Source organism: Amyelois transitella, chromosome 28, assembly GCF_032362555.1.
Source record: "Amyelois transitella isolate CPQ chromosome 28, ilAmyTran1.1, whole genome shotgun sequence".
In the NCBI taxonomy this organism is placed as follows: domain Eukaryota; kingdom Metazoa; phylum Arthropoda; class Insecta; order Lepidoptera; family Pyralidae; genus Amyelois; species Amyelois transitella.
In genome coordinates, this window is record NC_083531.1 from 1,846,908 (window position 1) to 1,867,822 (window position 20,915).

General features: G+C 37.0%; 1 protein-coding gene and 1 long non-coding RNA gene across 4 annotated transcripts in view; both read left to right on the plus strand.

The window, feature by feature from the left end:
- LOC106133708 (monocarboxylate transporter 13) overlaps positions 1-20,915 on the plus strand; it is a 35,458-nt gene that overhangs the window by 3,158 nt on the left and 11,385 nt on the right. For 2 of the 3 annotated variants that reach the window (XM_013333520.2, XM_060952249.1), the window contains exons 2-6: positions 8,922-9,211; positions 16,742-16,864; positions 17,972-18,115; positions 18,709-18,835; positions 19,965-20,144. In XM_013333520.2, coding sequence (XP_013188974.2) covers positions 9,067-9,211; positions 16,742-16,864; positions 17,972-18,115; positions 18,709-18,835; positions 19,965-20,144 — 719 coding nt within the window. In that variant the 5' untranslated portion in view covers positions 8,922-9,066. Of the gene's footprint in view, positions 1-8,058; positions 8,128-8,921; positions 9,212-16,741; positions 16,865-17,971; positions 18,116-18,708; positions 18,836-19,964; positions 20,145-20,915 lie in introns of those variants that run through there. The other variant, XM_060952250.1, reaches the window with a different exon arrangement.
- LOC132903597 (uncharacterized) overlaps positions 6,587-20,915 on the plus strand; it is a 77,192-nt gene continuing 62,863 nt past the window's right edge. The window contains exon 1 of the long non-coding RNA XR_009657457.1: positions 6,587-6,751. This is a non-coding gene — a long non-coding RNA (uncharacterized LOC132903597). The remainder of the gene's footprint in view (positions 6,752-20,915) is intronic.

Below are 20,915 nucleotides of genomic sequence, written 5' to 3' on the forward strand. Positions count from 1 at the left end.
GCCCTCGTTAGAGTTCATCATTATACCACTAGCGGCCCGCCACGGCTTCGACCGTGGTACTTACATCTATACTAATATTATAAAGCTGAAGAGTTAGTTTGTTTGTAGTAGTTCCTGAGATTAGCGTGTTCATGTTCATACATACATACTGTGCCCGCGTAACTCCGTCCGCGTGGAATAGTTATTTTGGGCATCATTGAAGCCCTCAAGGATGAATAATTTTCCCCGTTTTTTTACATTTTCCATTATTTCTTTGCTCTTTATAACTGCAGCGTGATGTAAATATAGCCTAAAGCCTTCCTCGATAAATGGTCTATTCAACGCAAAAAGAATTTTTCAATTCAATTTGTTTGAACGCGCAATGAGCGAGTTAAGAATGTGGAAAGATGTAGTCTCTGCCTACCCCTCCGGGATAAGGGCGTGATTTGATGTAATGTAATGGATTATTTATTTGTGCCGTGTGGTTCCCGGCACCAGTACAAAAAAGAATAGGACCACTCCATCTCTTTCCCATGGATGTCGTAAAAGGCGACTAAGGGATAGGCTTACAAACTCTGGATTTTTTATAGGTTATGGGCTAGCAACCTGTCATTATTTGAATCCCAATTCTATCATTAAACAAAATAGCTGAACGTGGCCTATCAGTTTTTTCAAAACTGTTGGCTCTGTCTGCCCCACAAGGGATAAAGACGTGACCATATGTATGTATGTATGGATTATTTATATATTAGTAAAAATGTGCTTTTACGTGTTTAAGCTGTCAAAGATGCAGATATAATTCAATGTTAACGTGCCATTGAATTTTATGATGCTGTAATACTCGTAATAATCGTTAAACTCTTACATCTCATAATTATACACATAAAACGATCAGTCTGATTGTCTGTGTGGGTTTGGAAAAATTTTACACATTCGTTTGTTTGTAAAATTTTTATTGCACATTAAAATATATATATAACAAATTATAAAATAGTCATTGGATTTAGAAGAATATGTACAATGGTGGACTTATTCCAATCGGGATTTCTTCCAGTCAAACAAAATAAAAAAACCAAAGAACAAAGAAGCAGCGTTCATCTGTTGGACTTATAAATTACCAGATACATACATTAGTTTGTTTACCAACGATCTAACGATGAAGGAAAGAATTGAGAATACGTATCCCCGTTTCACGTCCAAAAATAGCGAAACAGCGATAGTTTTTACATACATACATATAATCACGTCTATATCCCTTGCGAGGTACACAGAGCCAACAGTATTGATAAGACTGATAGGCCACGTTCAGCTATTTGGCTTGATGATAGAATTGAGATTCAAATAGTGACATGTTGCTGGCCCATCGCCTAAAAGAAGAATGTAGGTTTATTCACCTATCCCTTAGTCGACTTTTACGACATCCAAGGGAAAAGGATGAAGTGGACCTACTCTTTATTTTATTTTATTGGTGCCGGGTACCACACGGCATGTTTTTTTTTACATACAGATTACTAACATCATACTCTGATTGTATGACAAGTCAAACATCTCCATCTGAGTCTTGTTTGCGTACGGTTTTTGCATGATAACGATTTAACATAACTACAATAACACATACGGAAGTAATATTAAGAACTAGCTGTTGCCCGCGACTTCGTCCGCGTTAATTTCGAGTTGAATCTTAATCATACAGTCAGATAATCTTAATAATAACTCATCTCCCATCAAATCTGTCTTCTTAATAATAACACAACTCCCATCAAATCTGTCTTTAAATTTATATATGTTAACTCTGATAATATATTAAAGGCGTTCAAACAACTTAATTCGAAAAAGTCTGAAGACCATTGGGGTATGTCTGTTAGTATCATAAGTCAAATCATAGACATTATTGCATCTGATCTAGTTTTTATATTTAATGAATGTATTGATGAGGGTATTTTTCCAAATTTAATGAAATGTAGTAAATTAATACCTTTATTCAAAAAAGGGGAGAGAACAGTCCTTGGCAATTATAGACCTATTTCTATATTGCCAGTTTTGAGCAAGGTGTTTGAGAAGATGATGCTTAATCAAATGCAACAATATTTTAAAATCAATAACATTTTCCATTCCCAACAATATGGGTTCACTGCCGGGAAGTCCACCACTGATGCGGGAGTAGCACTTGTTACTCAAATCTATGACGCGTGGGAGAGCTCACAGGATTCAGTTGGAGTCTTTTGCGATCTCTCTAAAGCATTTGATTGCGTAGATCATCAGACACTTTTGCGTAAACTTCGTCAATATGGGTTTGACCACAAATCAACTAAACTAATGGCATCCTATTTGACTGATAGGCTTCATACTGTAGATATTAATGGAGTAAAAGTCAAGCGGATCAAGGGTCTCAATGGGTGTTCCTCAGGGCTCAATTTTAGGACCATTCCTCTTCTTGGTATATGTCAATGACCTGCCTTTTATGGTGGAAAAACAGGCGGGTATAGTGCTGTTTGCCGATGACACTTCTTTAATATTTAAATTAGATCGCCATAGCGAAAATGTAAGTTCGGTTAATAATATACTGTCGGCCATATCTATCTGGTTCTCAACCACCAATCTTCTTTTAAATGCTAATAAGACCCAATGCATTAAATTTACCCTTCCAAACGTAAGGCAGGCCAATACTGACATAATACTGGATACACAAGGGATAAAGACGTGACCATATGTATGTATGTATGGATTATTTATATATTAGTAAAAATGTGCTTTTACGTGTTTAAGCTGTCAAAGATGCAGATATAATTCAATGTTAACGTGCCATTGAATTTTATGATGCTGTAATACTCGTAATAATCGTTAAACTCTTACATCTCATAATTATACACATAAAACGATCAGTCTGATTGTCTGTGTGGGTTTGGAAAAATTTTACACATTCGTTTGTTTGTAAAATTTTTATTGCACATTAAAATATATATATAACAAATTATAAAATAGTCATTGGATTTAGAAGAATATGTACAATGGTGGACTTATTCCAATCGGGATTTTTTCCAGTCAAACAAAATAAAAAAATAAAAACCAAAGAACAAAGAAGCAGCGTTCATCTGTTGGACTTATAAATTACCAGATACATACATTAGTTTGTTTTAAATGCTAATAAGACCCAATGCATTAAATTTACCCTTCCAAACGTAAGGCAGGCCAATACTGACATAATACTGGAAGGCCAGAAATTAGAATTTGTTGAAAATACAAAGTTTTTAGGAATTATAATTGATGCAAAGCTACAGTGGGGTGCTCATATTTCTAAACTTTCCAATAGACTTAGCTCTGCCGCTTATGCTGTTAGGAGGATCCGACAATTGACAGATGTAGCTACAGCTAGGCTTGTTTATTTCAGCTATTTTCATAGCTTGTTATCTTATGGTTTACTTTTATGGGGTAGCGCGGCTGATATACAAACTATTTTTATAATTCAGAAAAGGGCCGTTCGCGCAATTTATGGCTTAGGACCAAGAGACTCACTAAGACAACTCTTTAAGAAAATAAACATACCTACAGTAGCGTCCCAGTACATTTTTGATCTTATAATGTATGTTAGGAAAAATACCTCTTTTTTTCAAAAAGTTAGTGCCACAACTGATAGAAATTTACGTAATAAACATAAATTAGTCATGCGGTTTATAGGCTTAGCAAAGTCAGTAAATCATTTATGGGGAACTGTATACGATTTTATAATAGGTTGCCGGAGTCTGTTCTTGATATGCCCAACCGAAAATTCAAAGAGTATGTAAAGAAAGTACTTTGTCAGAAGGCTTATAATAGGACTGATGATTACCTTAATGATAAAAACATCTGGCTCGAGCTTGGCACAGGAACCTCGCAATTAATTGTAGTTTGATTTGATCTTAAATCAAAATTCAGTACACTCTGTACATAAATCTTTTTAAAATTGGCAATCCATAAAATATATATATATATATATATATATTTTTTCAATATTCAATCTCATATATAAATCTGAACAATGTATTCTCTCGTCCACATTCTATTCTAAGTTTAATTAATATTGTAAAGTTGACGTTGTTGAAGAAAATGCTGCAGTGCAGTTTGTTACCGCTTCTTCTGCACTGACGCCTTGGAAGCGGCAGTAAACTTAGTTTTTAAGTAATTTATTTGACGTCAACCAATGTTGTTAAACAATACGTTTTGACAATTATTAAGCGATATATAGTATCCTATAATAATGAATAAAAATTTAGAAATTGAATTTGAGATACAGACAGACAGACAGACAAAAAATATTAAAAAAAAATATCTTGTAATTGTTGGGATTCGAACTTGGACCGCCAACTTCACAGTCTCACAGGCTAACCACTGGACCATCGAGGCCGTTGCGTTGATGGCGAAATTAAAGTAGACTACATACATATGGTCACGTCTATATCCCTTGCGGGGTAGACAGAGCCAACAGGCTTAAAAAGACTGAATGGCCACGTTCAGCTATTTGACTTAATGATAGAACTGACATTCAAAAAGTGATAGGTTGCTCGCCCATCGCCTAAAAAAGAAACCCAAGTTTGTAAGCCCATCCCTTAGTCGCCTTTCACTTATATTTATATGTTATAGGTATAATGCTGTCGTATATGACTTTGAATTTTTAATTTCATGAACTCAAGGCAAACTGATGCCTTGAGTTCATTCAAATGTCGATAACTTTTTTTTTAGTGAACCGATTTTGATGAAACAAACTTTAAATGTTATTCTGAGTTAAAACAAAGCAATTGGTGAAAGTTTGAAGTAAATCGGTTCAGTACTTTCGGAGATAATCGTGATCATACATACAGACAGACAAGAAATTCAAAAAAAAATTTTTTGCTTTCTATTATTCATTCTAAGTGTCCCTCTATCCATTTCAGTCAAAAATACTAAATGTACAGACAAAATATTTTTACTGTTTTATTATATGTATAGATTATATGTATAGATAATTGTGACGAAATTTTTAAGAAAGAATTGTAAATTGTTCCTTTATCGTCTAATCCTTTTCTTTGTATATTTAAGAGCCAGATGTGGTTAGTTTAGGTAATAACTTATGTAAAACAAAAACTGCCTCCTATCGAATCCTCTTTTTTAGAAGTCGGTAAAATTTCTAATTAAAAACTTCTCTTAAGTGTGACAAAAAATGTTTTTTGGAAACCCCTGATAAAAATCTGTTTTGCGAAACGCGAGATAATCGCTGACAAACATATTTACATACAGGTAAAACTGAGAACCACCTTTTTTTTAAAGGCGGTTGGAACATAGATAGATTACATATTGAATTTCTTTTTTGTCAATGTTTTTTGCAAAAAAAATATGTAGAGACTGTACTTTTTCTTTTACTTGTTCAAAATAACTTTTTTCACCTTACCTTTTACTATTGTATTGAAAAAAATATTTTTTTATATTTACCTAATTGTTTAAGTCCAATCAAATCTTTTTGTACGCATATGGGTCCTGTAATCTGAAATAAACGTATTTTTTTATACATAATTTAAATCCATCGAAGAATATGTGGTAATAGTTTAAGCGATATATCTATTAGTATCTTATGGTGTGTTGTTATGAAATTTGATAAAGTTATTACTGACTAGCTGTGCCCGCGACTTCGTCCGCGTGGATTAGTTATTTTGGGCATCATTGAAGCCCTCAAGGATCTATTAAATATCTATTTAATTAAGAATGATCTATTCAACACAAAAATAATTTTTGTATTCGAACCAGTAGTTTCTGAGATTGGTGCGTTCAAACAAACTCTTCAGCTTTATAATATTAGTATAAATTGTAACCTTATTAATAAGAACAAGCGTAAAATAATACAGTAGTCTTGTACAGTTCTGCTTCGCAAGGTACAAGGCCGGGTTACATAATGTACTGATAAAGCAATATTTGCAACAGCTACTACCATGCACTTCCATTCGATACGCGTACGAAGTATTGATGTCTTATAATTAGGTATGGCTATGTTTCATAATGAGACTAAACATCTTGATGTGCGTCATATAATGATCGATAGAGGTCCCAGAATAGACCCTTGAGGTACTCCATTTTATATGATGTAAGGCTTGATGATGGAATTGAGATTCAAATAGTGACGGGTTACTAGCCTATCGCCTAAAAAGAATACACGGTTTATTAGCCTATCCCTTAGTCGCTTTAAACGACAACCGTGGGAAGGAGATGGGAGTGGTCCTTTTCTATGTATAGTGCTGGGAGCCACACGGCACACATTCATTTACCTGATTGCACGTTTCCGTACGATTATATCCCCCACAATAAGAGCATATAGGTTTATCTTGTTTACCGTAAGCCTTAGAACTCTTGAATTCTAGAATAATGTACCATATAGATAAAAGTAATGTTTTTTTTATGAAATCTTTCGACACGTCTCTGAAGTGTGGTTATATCGTAATTACGACATTGTCTTTCGAGTGTTTATCAACGATTAACTTCGTCGGCACATAATTTAATCGTATCAAGTAAACAGAGGATTTTGCTGTTGATTAAAAATAAAATTCAAAATTTCTATACATTATTATAGGATACCTCATATCTATACTAATATTATAAAGCTGAAGAGTTTGTTTTGTTTGTTTGTTTGTTTGTTTGTTTAAACGCGCTAATCTCAGAAACTACTGAACCGATTTGAATAATTCTTTCACTGTTAGATAGTCTATTTATCGAGGAAGGCTATAGGCTATATTTTATCCCGGATTTCCTACGGGAAACGTCAACAATGCAGGTGAAAGTTGAATGAGTCGGCCATCTGCGAGCTTTCCACGCGAACGCTGCGCAAACCAACAAAGATATACTAAAACAATGTACTAAAGATGTGAAGTACTCATTTTTTGCCACAAAAAAGTCCGCGAGAGCATATATCTATCTCTTAAGGTTTACTTACAATAACCACTTTTATGTTCATTTTTTAAGATTATTTTTTCATTATAAACATAAATTATTTTGAAACCAATTTTCTTTAATTCAGTATTAATACTTATCCAAATAAATATGTTTATTACTTTCGGCTTTTCATGTAGACTAAAATTGCCATTTACAGTATATAAATCAGACGAATAGGTTTTGAGATATAGTCGTTATAAGCAATTTGCAGCGAAACATTTAATACGGCGAACCAGCGTTCTTTCTAATACGCGTGACCGCCTGACCGCCCTGAATAAATATGATGCCCAAAATAACTATTCCACGCGGACGAAGTCGCGGGCACAGCTAGTCGCTTAATAATTGTCATACCTTTTGGTTTCACAACATTGGTTGACGTCAAATGAATTACTTAAAACTAAGTTTACTCCCGTTTAAAAAGCGTCAGTGCAAAAGAAGCGGTAACAAACTGCACTGCAGCATTTTCTTCAACAACGTGAACTTCACAACTATCCAAACTTAGTATAGAAATGTGGACGAGAGAATACACTGTCTAATTGCATTCTCGGTTGGCATCAAAGCTTGCGGACTCAATAATTGGATTTTTGGGTTGAGTTTAACAATGGTACTTACAACTGAGACCATTTAGTTTGTGTCACTTGCTCCATGAGACTAATGGCAAAAAATCGTCCCGCTTTTCCCGCCATGAGACAAATAAATGGGACAAGCGGGACAGACGGGGAAAAATCATGATCATAATCATCAAATTTGGATGAGAGAATTCCTCAATTATGTACTAACTTGAAATTTTTAAATATACCTACGTTCTTCTTAATTTATTCATTACTTCTTCGTCCGGGATTTAGTTTCGGTACTGCATCCTCGCCACTTTTTGAATTTTGAATAAGATCTCGTTCTTGTTCTGGGGGTCGAGCGTTTTCTTCCCTCTCTTTTCATCTTATAATTTTACCTCCGGGTTTGAGAGGGAGATAAAGATACATGCAGCAGCATTTTACAACTGCGCCATTATAACCGATTGGCAATCAGTGAAGAATTATTGTAAATGTATCCACAAACCTAATCTGATCGAACCATCTAGCGGGAGTATACTAACTAGACACGCGAATAATTCCATATCTTATCAAACATGTATAACTTTATGACGATAACGGCGTATTCGCATTTTGTATAATTTATAAGGTCATTAGCCCTGGAGTGGAACGGACTCCGCTGTCTTCGGTGAGACTTAGAAATTGTATTGATTGTTACCATGTCCAATTTTAAGTGGACAATTTAGGATGATGATTTTTTTTTTGTATGAAATGTCATTTAGTAAAATTTTGAGACCAATTTCCACTCAGGGATGATATTGGAATTTAAACAAGGTTACCTTTAATCAATTGTCATTTTATAAAAAAATAATAGTATACAATCAATAAGTCGTACCCCAAATATTGAAACTATTATTTTCAGTGCCACCTAGTGAGACATTTCTGTAGTAAACATATTTTATCATTTTCATTAATATCATGAAAACTACCTAATGCCCTTAGTATGAAATTACTTAATAATTCTAGCAAAGTTTTTTAGGTATTTACCAAGTTAATTTCATCAAACAAAACCAATTCATGGTCTGAAAAGTTATCGCGTCACAAAAAATGTTTACATTTTTCCCGCAATTCATATAAAAGTCAATAATGAGAAAATTGAAATGTATACTCAATAAGTATGCAGTGTGGTGTGAAAATTGAACGTTTTCCGTATTTTTAATTATATTAATTATAACTTAATAATTTATTTAGTGGGCAAGACTTCCTAGTGTCAATAAAACCGTTCAAAGCCGAAAATCAGCCCTTAAATTGGATAGTGTAATTAATGTAAAACACGGTCGAATCCAAGGTTGTTGTTCAATTAACTGCCATTGTCTATTTCCTTATTAATGGCATTCACTCAGTTCCTTTCTTATTAACCTCCAACGTAAAAGGAGGTTTATTATTTTCATATTGTCTCATTGAAAATATTTTTATTTCCAGGTAAACCGACGCCAACCAAACATAAGACTGACATAGAGCTATGTAGAATAAATTTACGCGATCAAACTATCTACATTCCAATAGTATGCCCCTTTGACACGCGGCATGCGCTGCCCACCATTTTGAAATCAGAACGCAAGACAAGATGGCGACGCCGGCCATACGATCGGTGGTCGAGGAGAAGGAGGGAGACGAAGCAGAAGAGAAACTTCTGGAAGAAAACAAAGTTTTAATCGTCCCAGCTGCTAGAGAAGAAGAGGGATTATTATCTGTGAAATCATCTAAGAAAGGTTGGTGTTTAATTTTTTTTTTAATATTTGACACATATTTTTCAGTACAATATTTTAACTTCGCACAACCATTATTTACCATCGCTGAAAGATTGCAAACATACTTATAAATGTAATATGCATTTTGTTATGTAAATATTTAGATACAGACGGATATTTAGTAAAAACAACAATAACATTCATTCCTTGCATTTATTTTGATGCGACATCGTCAATAAAATATTTTTACCGGCCAGTATTTTATGTGGGGAAATAAATGTGGCTGCATCGATACAAGTTCTCTTGCATTTCTGCGCCATAAAAATAATACTGTCATTGATACATTTTTAATTTAAAAGGCGGGTAGTATTAGAAAACAAGTCATGGAAATTATTTGTGATCAGTTTTGTTTTACCTTTTCATTGTGTTTTGGTGATTTCGTAGAAAACGTGTTAGTAATTGTTTTTTGATTAAAGTGTAATTGAATATGCGTAAACCCAGATACAAACGTGTGAAAACAGGTAATTTTTATATTTCTATTATACTTAAGAACGCCCGCGGGTTAGATTTGCGGAGGTCAGATGGGAGTAGCTTCGTGTAAAAACCTGACTCACCCAATCCAGGGTCCATGGTCAAAGGCATACCCCGAACTCCTCCAGAGTGGTGAGGATGCAACCGGGACAAATGTCAGGAGGAAGAAGAAGACTAAATAACGCCCGCCTGAAATAAAATTTCCTGGTAATTTTGGTTATTTCGGGACAACTCTGTTCGGGCTGTGCGTTGATGTATTAGTCAATCAGTCAGTCAATGTTATCTTTTATAGATTTAGAAGTTGTTAGAAGAATGAGTAGTAAAATTGTATGTGTTTTAAGATAATAACCCGTATATTATACTGGATTGGATACGAATTCTGCGGAAAAAAATTCGTAGTTGACTTTTTGTACTTTTTTTTAATAAGAGTCTATTTGGGATACACTTGACCTGACCTTGCTTCATGAATGAAAACGCTTGGAGCTTTCATAAAGTGAGTTATGAAAGTGGATGAAGCAAAATAAGCAGGCAGAGATTGTGGCAAGTGGAGTTGGATCTGCCTATCGTCTAAACGCCTCGTCCTGGGGGCGTTTTATGTGTATGTATGTAAAAATGGGACTTGTTCTGTGTCAAAACCTTATCTAATCTAAAATAGCGGTTATCCTCCATACCTATCCCATGGATGTCATAAAAAGGCGACTAAGGGATAGCCTTATAAACTTAGGATTCATCTTGTAGGCGATGAGCTACCAACCTAACACTATTTGAGTCTCAATTCCATCATTGAGCCGTACAACTAAAATGAAGCAAGGAATGACCAATTAACTGACTTACTGTGCGTCAAATTGATTCGTAAACTAGCCACGCACAATGTAGCCACATCAATAGATGGGCGTGGCGTTATGTCACACAGCTTTAAGTGATAATAGACGTGGCATAGTCGAGGAGCCGAAGTCTGATATGTAAACGATAAGGCTTTTTTTTAACGTAAAATCTTGTTAGCGTACTTCGTAATTAGGCGGCTGATAAAAGGTATTTTATGGAATAATTTTTAATTTTTGACTTGTTATCAGCAAGTTATCATTTATGTTATAAGGGTTGATCGTAAATGAAAATTGTATTTTACCGGTTTTGATGTGTTTCTCAATTGATTTTAAACTACATGTGTTTTATCAAACAAAATTTAGTAAAAAAAGCGCAACATTACTTACAATGTCTAATAATAAAAAAAACACGAATAAGCTGAAATCTTCCACTAATTAAACCCATCCCACGCTGTGTTATAAACTTGTATTCTATTTGTTCTATAAATAACGTTACATCCGATGAGATCAGAAAATGTTAACATACAGTATATAGTGCCGTGTGGTTCCCGGCACCAATATGAAAAAAGACCAGGACCGCTCCATCTCCTTTCTATGGATGCTGTAAAAGGCGACTAAGGGATAGGCTTATAAACTTAAGATTCTCCTTTAAGGCGATGTGCTAGCAACCTGTCACTATTTGAATCTTAATTCTATCATGAAGCCTAAATTTATCTGAACGTGGCCTGTCAGTCTCTCAAGACCGCTGGCTCTGTCTACCCCGCAAGGGATATAGATGTGATTATATGAATGAATGAATCAATGAGTAGGTATATAATGTCGGGTGTGTTTTTTAAAATCATCACTGATTTCTAAAAACAATATTTAAGAGAGAGATTTACTTCTTTTGTCATAATATGATGATGTCATGTCAGTATATTATCACAATTTATTTTTAAATAAAATTTGTTCTGGCTCTTGCACTAGACTCGAACGCAAACAATTTGTTTTTCGAATGCGAGTTGTATCTACCAGGAAAATGATTTTGTTTACTGCAATTACATATATCTTTGGCATTCTGTGAACAGCAAATTGTATGTTAGCTCTTAGACTAACCTTGTTTATCGCAAATATTTTTTATTGGGCATCATGATGACATCAGGGAAATGCCATCTTATTTACAATTAGGTCTGTTTTTGTTTGTCACTTTATTACCGAGTCAGAAATAATAGTCGTGTCATTGTACACTTATAATAATGCTAAGTTTATGCTTTTCTAGTATCCGATAGTTATTAAACTAATGTAAGGATTACTTACACAAACATCTAACATAGAAAATAATTATTGGTACATTGTTGCAGTAAGATTTGAACCTCATGCATACATACATAAAATCACGCCTCTTTTCTGGAGGGGTAGGCAGAGACTACCTCTTTCCACTTGCCACGATCTCTGCATACTTCCTTCGCTTCATCCACATTCATAACTCTCTTTATGCAAGCTCGGCGGTTTCGGGTACCTCATGCATACATTCATGTATATAGTCACGTCTATATCCCTCGCGGGGTAGACAGAGCCAACAGTGTTGAAGGCCACGTGCAGCTGTATGGCTTTAGGATGGAATTGATATTCAAAGTGTAACAGTCACAAGTCAAATCTCAAGTTGATTATTAGCCTTTCCCTTAGTCGTCTTTAACGATATCCATTGGTAAGATGTGGGGTGGTCTTATTCTAAGGTGTCGGGAACCATACCGAACACGGGTACTTCTGCATCGCGCCTTGTTTTAGTCGGACACTTTAACTTTTCGACTGCTGGCGCTCTTTTGATGATATAGCTGATTATTATTAAAGTATTATCAGAATGTAATTATGTATATCCTACTAATATTATAAATGCGGAGGTTTGTGAGTATGTCAGGACGTCAGTATGGATGTTTGTTGCTCTTTCACACAAAAACTAGTGAAGCGATTACGATGAAATTTGTGTATGTAGGTAGCTGAAGACCCAGAATAACATATTACTTTTCATCCCGGAGTTAACGCGGGATTATAGGGTTTCCATGCGGACGAAGTCGCGGGCGGCCTCTAGTCGTTTATAATGCGTCTCTTTTGCTAATTTGTTAGTCACGCACCAAATAGCGTACCACAATAGGTGTGAGAAATCCTTTATATATATATTCTGTATGTAAAAAAATACTGACATACCTACATACATACATATTATTACGTCTATATTCATGTGCCGTGTGGTTCCCGGCACCAATACAAAAAAGAATAGGACCACTCCATCTCTTGTAAGAACATCGGTTAGTTTTTAAACTAATGTACATAACTTTCGAAAACAGTCATTGGCCAAGGTGGGATTCGAACGAGTGCCTTTCTGCTCATCACGCATTTTAAGCAATTTACCGATTCGACCATCGAAGAATCATTACATTATATATCTGTACGAATAAACTGAACTTATGTCTACTTCTTCCTGGCTCTGTAACATCTGCACCACTCTGGAGAGGAGCCCGGGGTGCGCCTCTAAATGTACTGAACTCGTGTATAAATTTTTTTTTTTTCACTAATTGTCTAATCATCCAATTCTAGCGCGTAGATACAAGGATTTTGAAGAGTTTATTTGCACGCAAACATTGCTGTTTGTTAGTGCAATATGCAGCTCATCTGCTGTGGTCATGACTCGGATAAGTGCAGTGATTTAGTGCAAAGTAATGATGGTTAGTAAAAACTAGCCCGCGACTTCGTCCGCGTGGAATAGTTATTTTGTGCATCATTGAAGCCCTCAAGTATGAATAATTTACACCGTGTTTTTCACATTTTCCATTATTTCTTCGCTCGTTATAGTTGCAGCATGGCGTTATACAGCCTAAAGCCTTCCCCGATAAATGGTCTATTGAACACAAAAATAATTTTTCAATTCAAAGCAGTAATTCCTGAGATTAGCGCGTTCAAACAAACAAACTCCACAGCTTTATAATATTAGTATAGATAATTAAAAATCAAGTTAAAAAACGGACAAGTTCCGAAATTTACGACGAAAAATTACCGACGGTTTCAAGTTTAGTAATGTGTTCAGCACGCGTTAAACCGAAATTCCCGTGTTTTTATGATAATTTCCGAAATAGTTGTATGTTCCCTTGTAGAAGTATCCTCGGCTGATGAATTTCATTCGCTCAAAATTTTATAAAAATTGTTTCAGTGGTTTAGCATAGAATTTCTAGACTTTTACATTTGATGATTTGGAAGTGTAGATATTAACCCGACTTCTCCCGAGGAATGCCTTGTGATGAAGGGCGAAGGGACGAGGGGTTTAGTGGGTAGACTGGCACACTACGTGCCAGAAGTCCCACATTGCCCCGGGTGAAGAACCGGGGGGTCTTCCGTAAACAGGATTTCCCCTACGAAAAATGGGAGGAGTCGGTGCTTCGCCCCAGAAAAGGGTAGTAAGTCAATATTGAGTGCCTTCAATCTGACCTTATAATCCTCAAATGGAAAACCTAACCCAACTATGACTACGATTTTGGACTACAAGGCTTTATAACATAAATTGATATATATTATAATGTCTATATCCCGTGAGTGGTAGACAGAGCCAACAGTCTTGAAAAGACTGAAAAGCCACCATGAGTTGTATGGTTTAATAATGAAATTGAGACTCGAATAGTTAAATTTATTAGCCTATCCCTTAGTCGCTTTTTACTACATCCATTGGAAATATATGGAGTGGTCCTATTCTCTAGTGCCGAGAACCACACGTCACAAAAATAAGTGTAAATAATTGTAGGTAGGTACTTGAGGAATGTTCATAGCGTATTTGTAAAACCGGGACGAGTAGCTATATTAAATTCTTGAAACAAAGAAATGCAGACAAAAGCGACGAACTCCGAGTCAAACACGCTTATTTCATACCGTGTAAACACACGTACAGATAATTCATCGAGCAAATCAGTAATAATGTGTTAAGTGTGTAATGTCAACGCTTCATTTATTGCTTAAATTAAGCGTTGATTATACGATTTATCAATACTACAGGTATTAAACGCGCACGTAACGTACCTTTATTTTATCATGGAGGTTTCGAATTGCTTCGTTGCTTATAAGGTTACAAATTCAGAAAATACAAATTACATACATTCATCACGTATGTATCCCTAGCGGGGTAGACATAGCCAAAAGTCTGTTCAGCTGTTTGCATTAATGATAGAATTGAGCCCATCGCCTAAAAGAAGATCCCAAGTTTATAAGCCGAACCATTAGTAAATACAAATTATGTTGTAGAAAGATGGTGTTCATGTATTTTTTTAATTGTCCAAATAATAAATGTTAGCACCAATTTACGGCTCAAATACTTGAATTTCAATCCCATTATTAAACCATTTAGCTGAACGTAGCCTTTCAGTCTTTTCAAGACGATTGACTCTGTCTACTTCGCAATCGATATAGAAGTGATTATATGTATGTCAATAATTATTAATAGGACAAGTTATAATTGTATCAAACACGAGTTGTAAATTCGACGTTATATCTGCTCGTAAGTTTCATTCCAGTTCCAAATCTTGGCTGCGGGCCAAATGATTTGTTTTGCATCCGACTATTAATATACGTTGATGAGGTCTTTTGCAGTTAGACTGAAAAAGGAATGGCCATTGAACTGTTCTATTTTCCATAAAATATACTAACATTTAGCAATAACTGAAATGTATTGGCTTCTATCTTAATATATACATATATAATAGGTTGTAATGGTGAAAAATACTTAAAATAGGTTTCATTTTTGGGATAAATTTTGTTTTACTGTTCGTTAGAGTGTTTTTCTTCGAAAAAAATAGGCACATGCAGTTCATTTTACGTACAACATACATACATACATATGGTCACGTCTATATCCCTTGCAAAGTAGACAGAGCCAACAGTCTTGAAAAGACTGAATGGCCACGTTCAGCTATTTGGCTTAATGATAGAATTGAGATTCAAATAGTGACAGGTTGCTAGCACATCGCCTAAAAAAGAATCCCAAGTTTGTAAGCCTATCCCTTAGTCGCCTTTTACGACATCCATGGGAAAGAGATGGATTGGACCTATTCTTTTTTGTATTGGTGCCGGGAACCACACGGCAAATGTAAAATACTATTAAAATTCTTAATGTCTATTTTTCTAAATATCTGAAGAAGGGCACTGACTTATTGACTGAAATTAGACACTGGGCCTACTTGCGTAGCGGGAGCGATGACTGGACCGCCACAAAGGGTAGATCTCCCGCCAGGCTAGGTTTTATGCCTGGGGAACCGCGGCTCCGACATTGTAGAGTCGGACAGCTTCAATCCGTGAAGTCTTTGCTTGCGCGACTTAGCATACGCGCTGTGGCGTGTAGGCTCGGTGGCGTAGGACGTTTGAGATGTCGCCATAGTTTCTTCGCTGCTATTGGTTGAGCGCGTCGTATTCTCACTGTGATTGGCTGATGGCGTGTGACGTCAGAAAAGTCGCCTCACTTGCAAATTGACATGTAGGTTCCTTATGTGTATACAAGGGGGATTCAAATTCCAGAAATTTAACGTAGTGTTGTAATTGCTCTTGCGCTTCGAAATTGTTGTAACTCGTAAACTAGTAATAATTTTCAAAGTTAGTTCACACTTGACCCAGCTTTGGAAGCAATTAAAACTGATATCAATGAAGTTATTAATAGCATGCGCATGTAGGCTTTGGATCGTATCCAACGCTGGAGTGCTGGAGAAAACATACGGGCGGTTGTAACATCGAACGCCGAATTGTGTGACACTTGTATTCGCCCGCGAGTTCGTCCGCGTAAAAGCAGCCTAAGTTTTTATCTCAGGCTCAACATCTCTGTACAGTACTACCACTTTAATAAGTTACACCGATGTACCTGAGCAGAAATCAATTTTTGTCATGGCGCGAAAATATCTGCGCCAATCATAGTGCGCCATTTGAACGCGGGATCAAAACCGTTCGCTATTGGCTAATTGCGTACGCGCCATGTCTTGGAGTTCGCAGGAATGAGCGGTAATGAGCGAGATACACGACTCCTGTTGTTTTGGGATTTAAAAGTAAAAGTTTTCATTCGGCCAGATTCGGCGGTCGGTTGTACTATTCTGCGCCGTCGAACAATGCCGATGTAACTTATAAACGTGGGTAGACCTGTACCGATTTTGAAAATAAATCTATTCTATTATAACGAACATTTCTTTGTCAACAGTTAAATTACCAGAAGATGAAGCGCCAGCGGTGGGCGCGGGCCGGTTCACCATCGGACCGGCGCCTGCGCACGACTGGGAGATGGTGCCGCCCGACGGCCAGTGGGGATGGTGCGTGCTCGTAGGTAAACACGGCGTACCACCACACATCTATCAGTCTCTGCTTCTAGGTCACAAGGCCACGTCTATATCCCCCCTTGCGGGGTAGACAGAGCCAACAGTCTTGATAAGACTGAATGGCCACGTTCAAGTGTTTGGCTTAATGATGAATTGAGATTCGAATAGTGACAGGCTGCTGGTCCATCAGGGTTGAAGTCAGGCTGGCGGCCGGTGTCAGAAAACTATAGCCAAAACTTTCCAGTATGATTAGTGATTATAACATGTGACAGAAGTAATTGGAAAAAAACTGACATACTGTACCTGGGCCCCACGTAAAAAGTGGGAAAAGATAAAGAAAAAGATGAAGATGAAATTGGGATACAAATAGTGACAGGATTCTAACCCAACGCCTTAAAGAAGAATTCCAAGTTTATATAAGTACCAACAATTTTTCTTTTATAATATTTTGATTACGTGTTTGACCTCAGTCTGCCTGGTGGTAAGCGAAATGAGGCCTAAGATGGTTCACACAAGCTCTAATAGTGCCTATTCACTCTTGCCTTGAAAATCCCCGAGTTTTTATGTATCGGGGAAAAGAGGAGATGCGTTGAAGGAATTCCCGGATTACAGCCGTTCGCATGATGAAAGATTTGGCGAAAAATAGCTAAAACACATATAACCTTTATCATTGCCGTGTGGTTCCCGGCATCAATAAAAATACAATAGGACCACTCCGTCTCATTCCCATGCATGTCGTTAAAGGCGACTAAGGGAAAGGCCTTGTAAACTTGGGATACTATTATATTAGATATTCTTTTAGGCGATGGGCTAGCAACCTGTCACTATTTGAATCACAATTCTATCATTAAGCCAAACAGCTGAAGGTGGCCTCTCACAGTCTTTTCAAGACTGATGGTTCTATCTACCCCGCAGGGGATAAAGACATGATTGTATACATATATACATACATACATAAATATGGCCATGTCTATATCCCTTGCGGGGTAGACAGAGCCAACAGTCTTGAAAAGACTGAATGGCCACGTTCAGCTATTTGGCTTAATGATAGAATTGAGATTATATGTATGTACGTACATATGTATGTATGTATGTATGTATCGTTATTACTCCAGGAGCGACCCTGGTCAACATCCTGATTCCTGGCACGATCAAGTCATTCGGAGTTCTCCTCGTGGAGTTCTACGACGTGTTTGAGACCACCCCGTCTGCTTCCTCGGGGATCGTGGCTTTGTGTTACTTCTTATACAGCAGTTTGGGTGAGAATTGATTTTTAAATTTATATTTTTTTTATATTATATAGCTGAAGAGTTTGTTCGTTTGTTTGCTTGTTTGTTTGTTTGTTTGAACGCGCTAATCTCAGGAACTACTGGTTCGAATTGAGAAATTCTTTTTGCGTTGAATAGACCATTCATCGAGGAAAGCTTTAGGCTATTACGCTGCAACTATTAGGAGCAAAGAAATGTGTAAAATGTGAAAAAAAACAGGGAAAATTATTCATCCTTGGATGCCCAAAATAACTTTTCCATGCGGACGAAGTCGCGGGCAAAGCTAGTCAGGTATATAAAGAGCTGAAACAGCGCCGACCACATTATAGTGTGGTTCCCGGCACCGATAGAAAAGCCGCTTCTTTCCTATTGATGTCGTAAAAGGCGACTAAGGTTAGACATATAAATTTATGGGATTCTCCTTTTTTTTTTTGTTTTTTTTTTAAGTTTTTTCATTGGAGCTTGAAAGATTCAGTCACACGGAAATCGTACAAAATGATATATGTATATGCAATAAATAAATTGAAATTTAAAAATAAACTGTATAATTCACCTATTTAAATTGACGATATGGTTTTTTGCAGGCCCTATATCATCAATCCTCTCCGTTAAATGGTCGTATCGCACTGTGACGCTGATAGGCGGCAGTTTCGCCGCGTTCGGAATGATAGCGAGCAGTTTCGCTTTTTGCATCACCTTTTTGTATTTTAGGTGAGTTTTTACTTACCTCGTTTTTTTTTTCGGCAGACTCGACATCACACGCAAGACTCACAAACACACACACACACAAACACACCACCCTTTCGACCGCTTTTATAATATTCATACATACATACATATGGTCACGTCTATATCCCTTGCGGGGTAGACAGAGCCAACAGTTCTGAAAAGACTGAATGGCCACGTTCAGCTATTTGGCTTAATGGTAGGATTGAGATTCAAATAGTGACAGGTTGTTAGCCCATCGCCTAAAAGAAGAATCCCAAGTTTGTAAGCCTATTACCTTAGTCGCCTTTTACGACATCCATGGGAAAGAGATGGAGTGGTCCTATCCTTTTTTGTATTGGTGCCGGGAACCACACTTTTATAACACATTCAAATTACAAAATTTTTAAGTGTATAGGTAATTTTCTTTTCTACTTGTGGATATAGATTTTGGAAGGATTCAATGTATCAAATGAAAATATAGTTACAACTCAAAAATTTCAAGAGGTTCCGAAATTCGGACACCATTCCAAGCGAAGTGAGATAAGGTCTAATTAAAAAAAATCTAAATGTTTTGGCCTCTGTGGCGCAGCGGTAGTACGCTTGTCTGTGATACCGGAGGGGCCGGGTTCGAATCCCGGTCAGGGCATGATGAAAAAAGAACTCTTTCTGATTGGCCTGGGTCTTGGATGTTTATCTATGTAAGTATTTATTATAAAATATACTATCGTTGAGTTAGTATCTCGTAACACAAGTCTCGAACTTACTTCGAGGCTAACTCGATCAGTGTAATTTGTCCCGTATATATTTATACATACATACATATAATCACGTCTATATCCCTTGCGGGGTAGACAGAGCCAACAGTCTTATAAAGACTAATAGGCCACGTTCAGCTGTTTGGCTTTAAGATAGAATTGAGATTCGAATAGTGACAGGTTGCTAGCCCATCGCCTAAAAGAAGAATCCCAAGTTTATAAGCCTACCCCTTAGTCGCCTTTTACGACATCCATTAGAAAGAGATGGAGTGGTCCTATTCTTTTTTCTATTCGTGCCGGGAACCACACGGCAAACACACGGCACGGTATATATTTATATTTATTTATTTATTTATAAATTGCATTCCCTCTTCCAGTTTCGGCGCAATGGTCGGCACGGGGGCGGGTCTAGCTTTTCCTCCCACTGTTTACATTGTGACGTCATACTTCGTTCGCCTCCGAGGACTGGCCAATGGCATCTGCATGTCTGGATCTGCCTTTGGGAGCATCATACTGCCGCCAGTGCTCAGATATCTGTTGGGAACCTATGGATACAAGTAAGTTTAGGAGAAACCAGAATTATTTGAGCTCTGGATACTAGGCGCTCTCAAAGTGATTGGAGGTCAAGTTATGCTGGTATATGTCTACTAAAATGACGTCACACTTCGTTCGTCTCTGAGGACTGGTCAATGGCATCTGTATGTCTGGATCTGCCTTTGGGAGCATCATACTGCCACCAGTGCTGAGATATCTGTTGGGAACCTATGGATACAAGTAAGTTTAAGAAAAACCAGAATTATTTGAGCTCTGGATACTAGGCACTCTCAAAGTGATTGGAGATCAAGTTATGCTGGTATATGTCTACCTAAATGACGTCATACTTCGTTCGCCTCCGAGGACTGGCCAATGGCATCTGCATGTCTGGATCTGCCTTTGGGAGCATCATACTGCCACCAGTGCTGAGATATCTGTTGGGAACCTATGGATACAAGTAAGTTTAAGAAAAACCAGAATTATTTGAGCTCTGCATACTAGGCGCCCTCAAAGTGATTGGAGATCAAGTTATGCTGTTATATGTTTTCTAAAATGACGTCACACTTCGTTCGTCTCCGAGGACTGGCCAATGGCATCTGTATGTATGGATCTGCCTTTGGGAGCATCATACTGCCACCAGTGCTAAGATATCTGTTGGGAACCTATGGATACAAGTAAGTTTAAGAAAAACCAGAATTATTTGAGCTCTGGATACTAGGCGCTCTCAAAGCGATTGGAGATCAAGTTATGCTGGTGAATGTCTACTAAAATGACGTCACACTTCGTCGCCACCG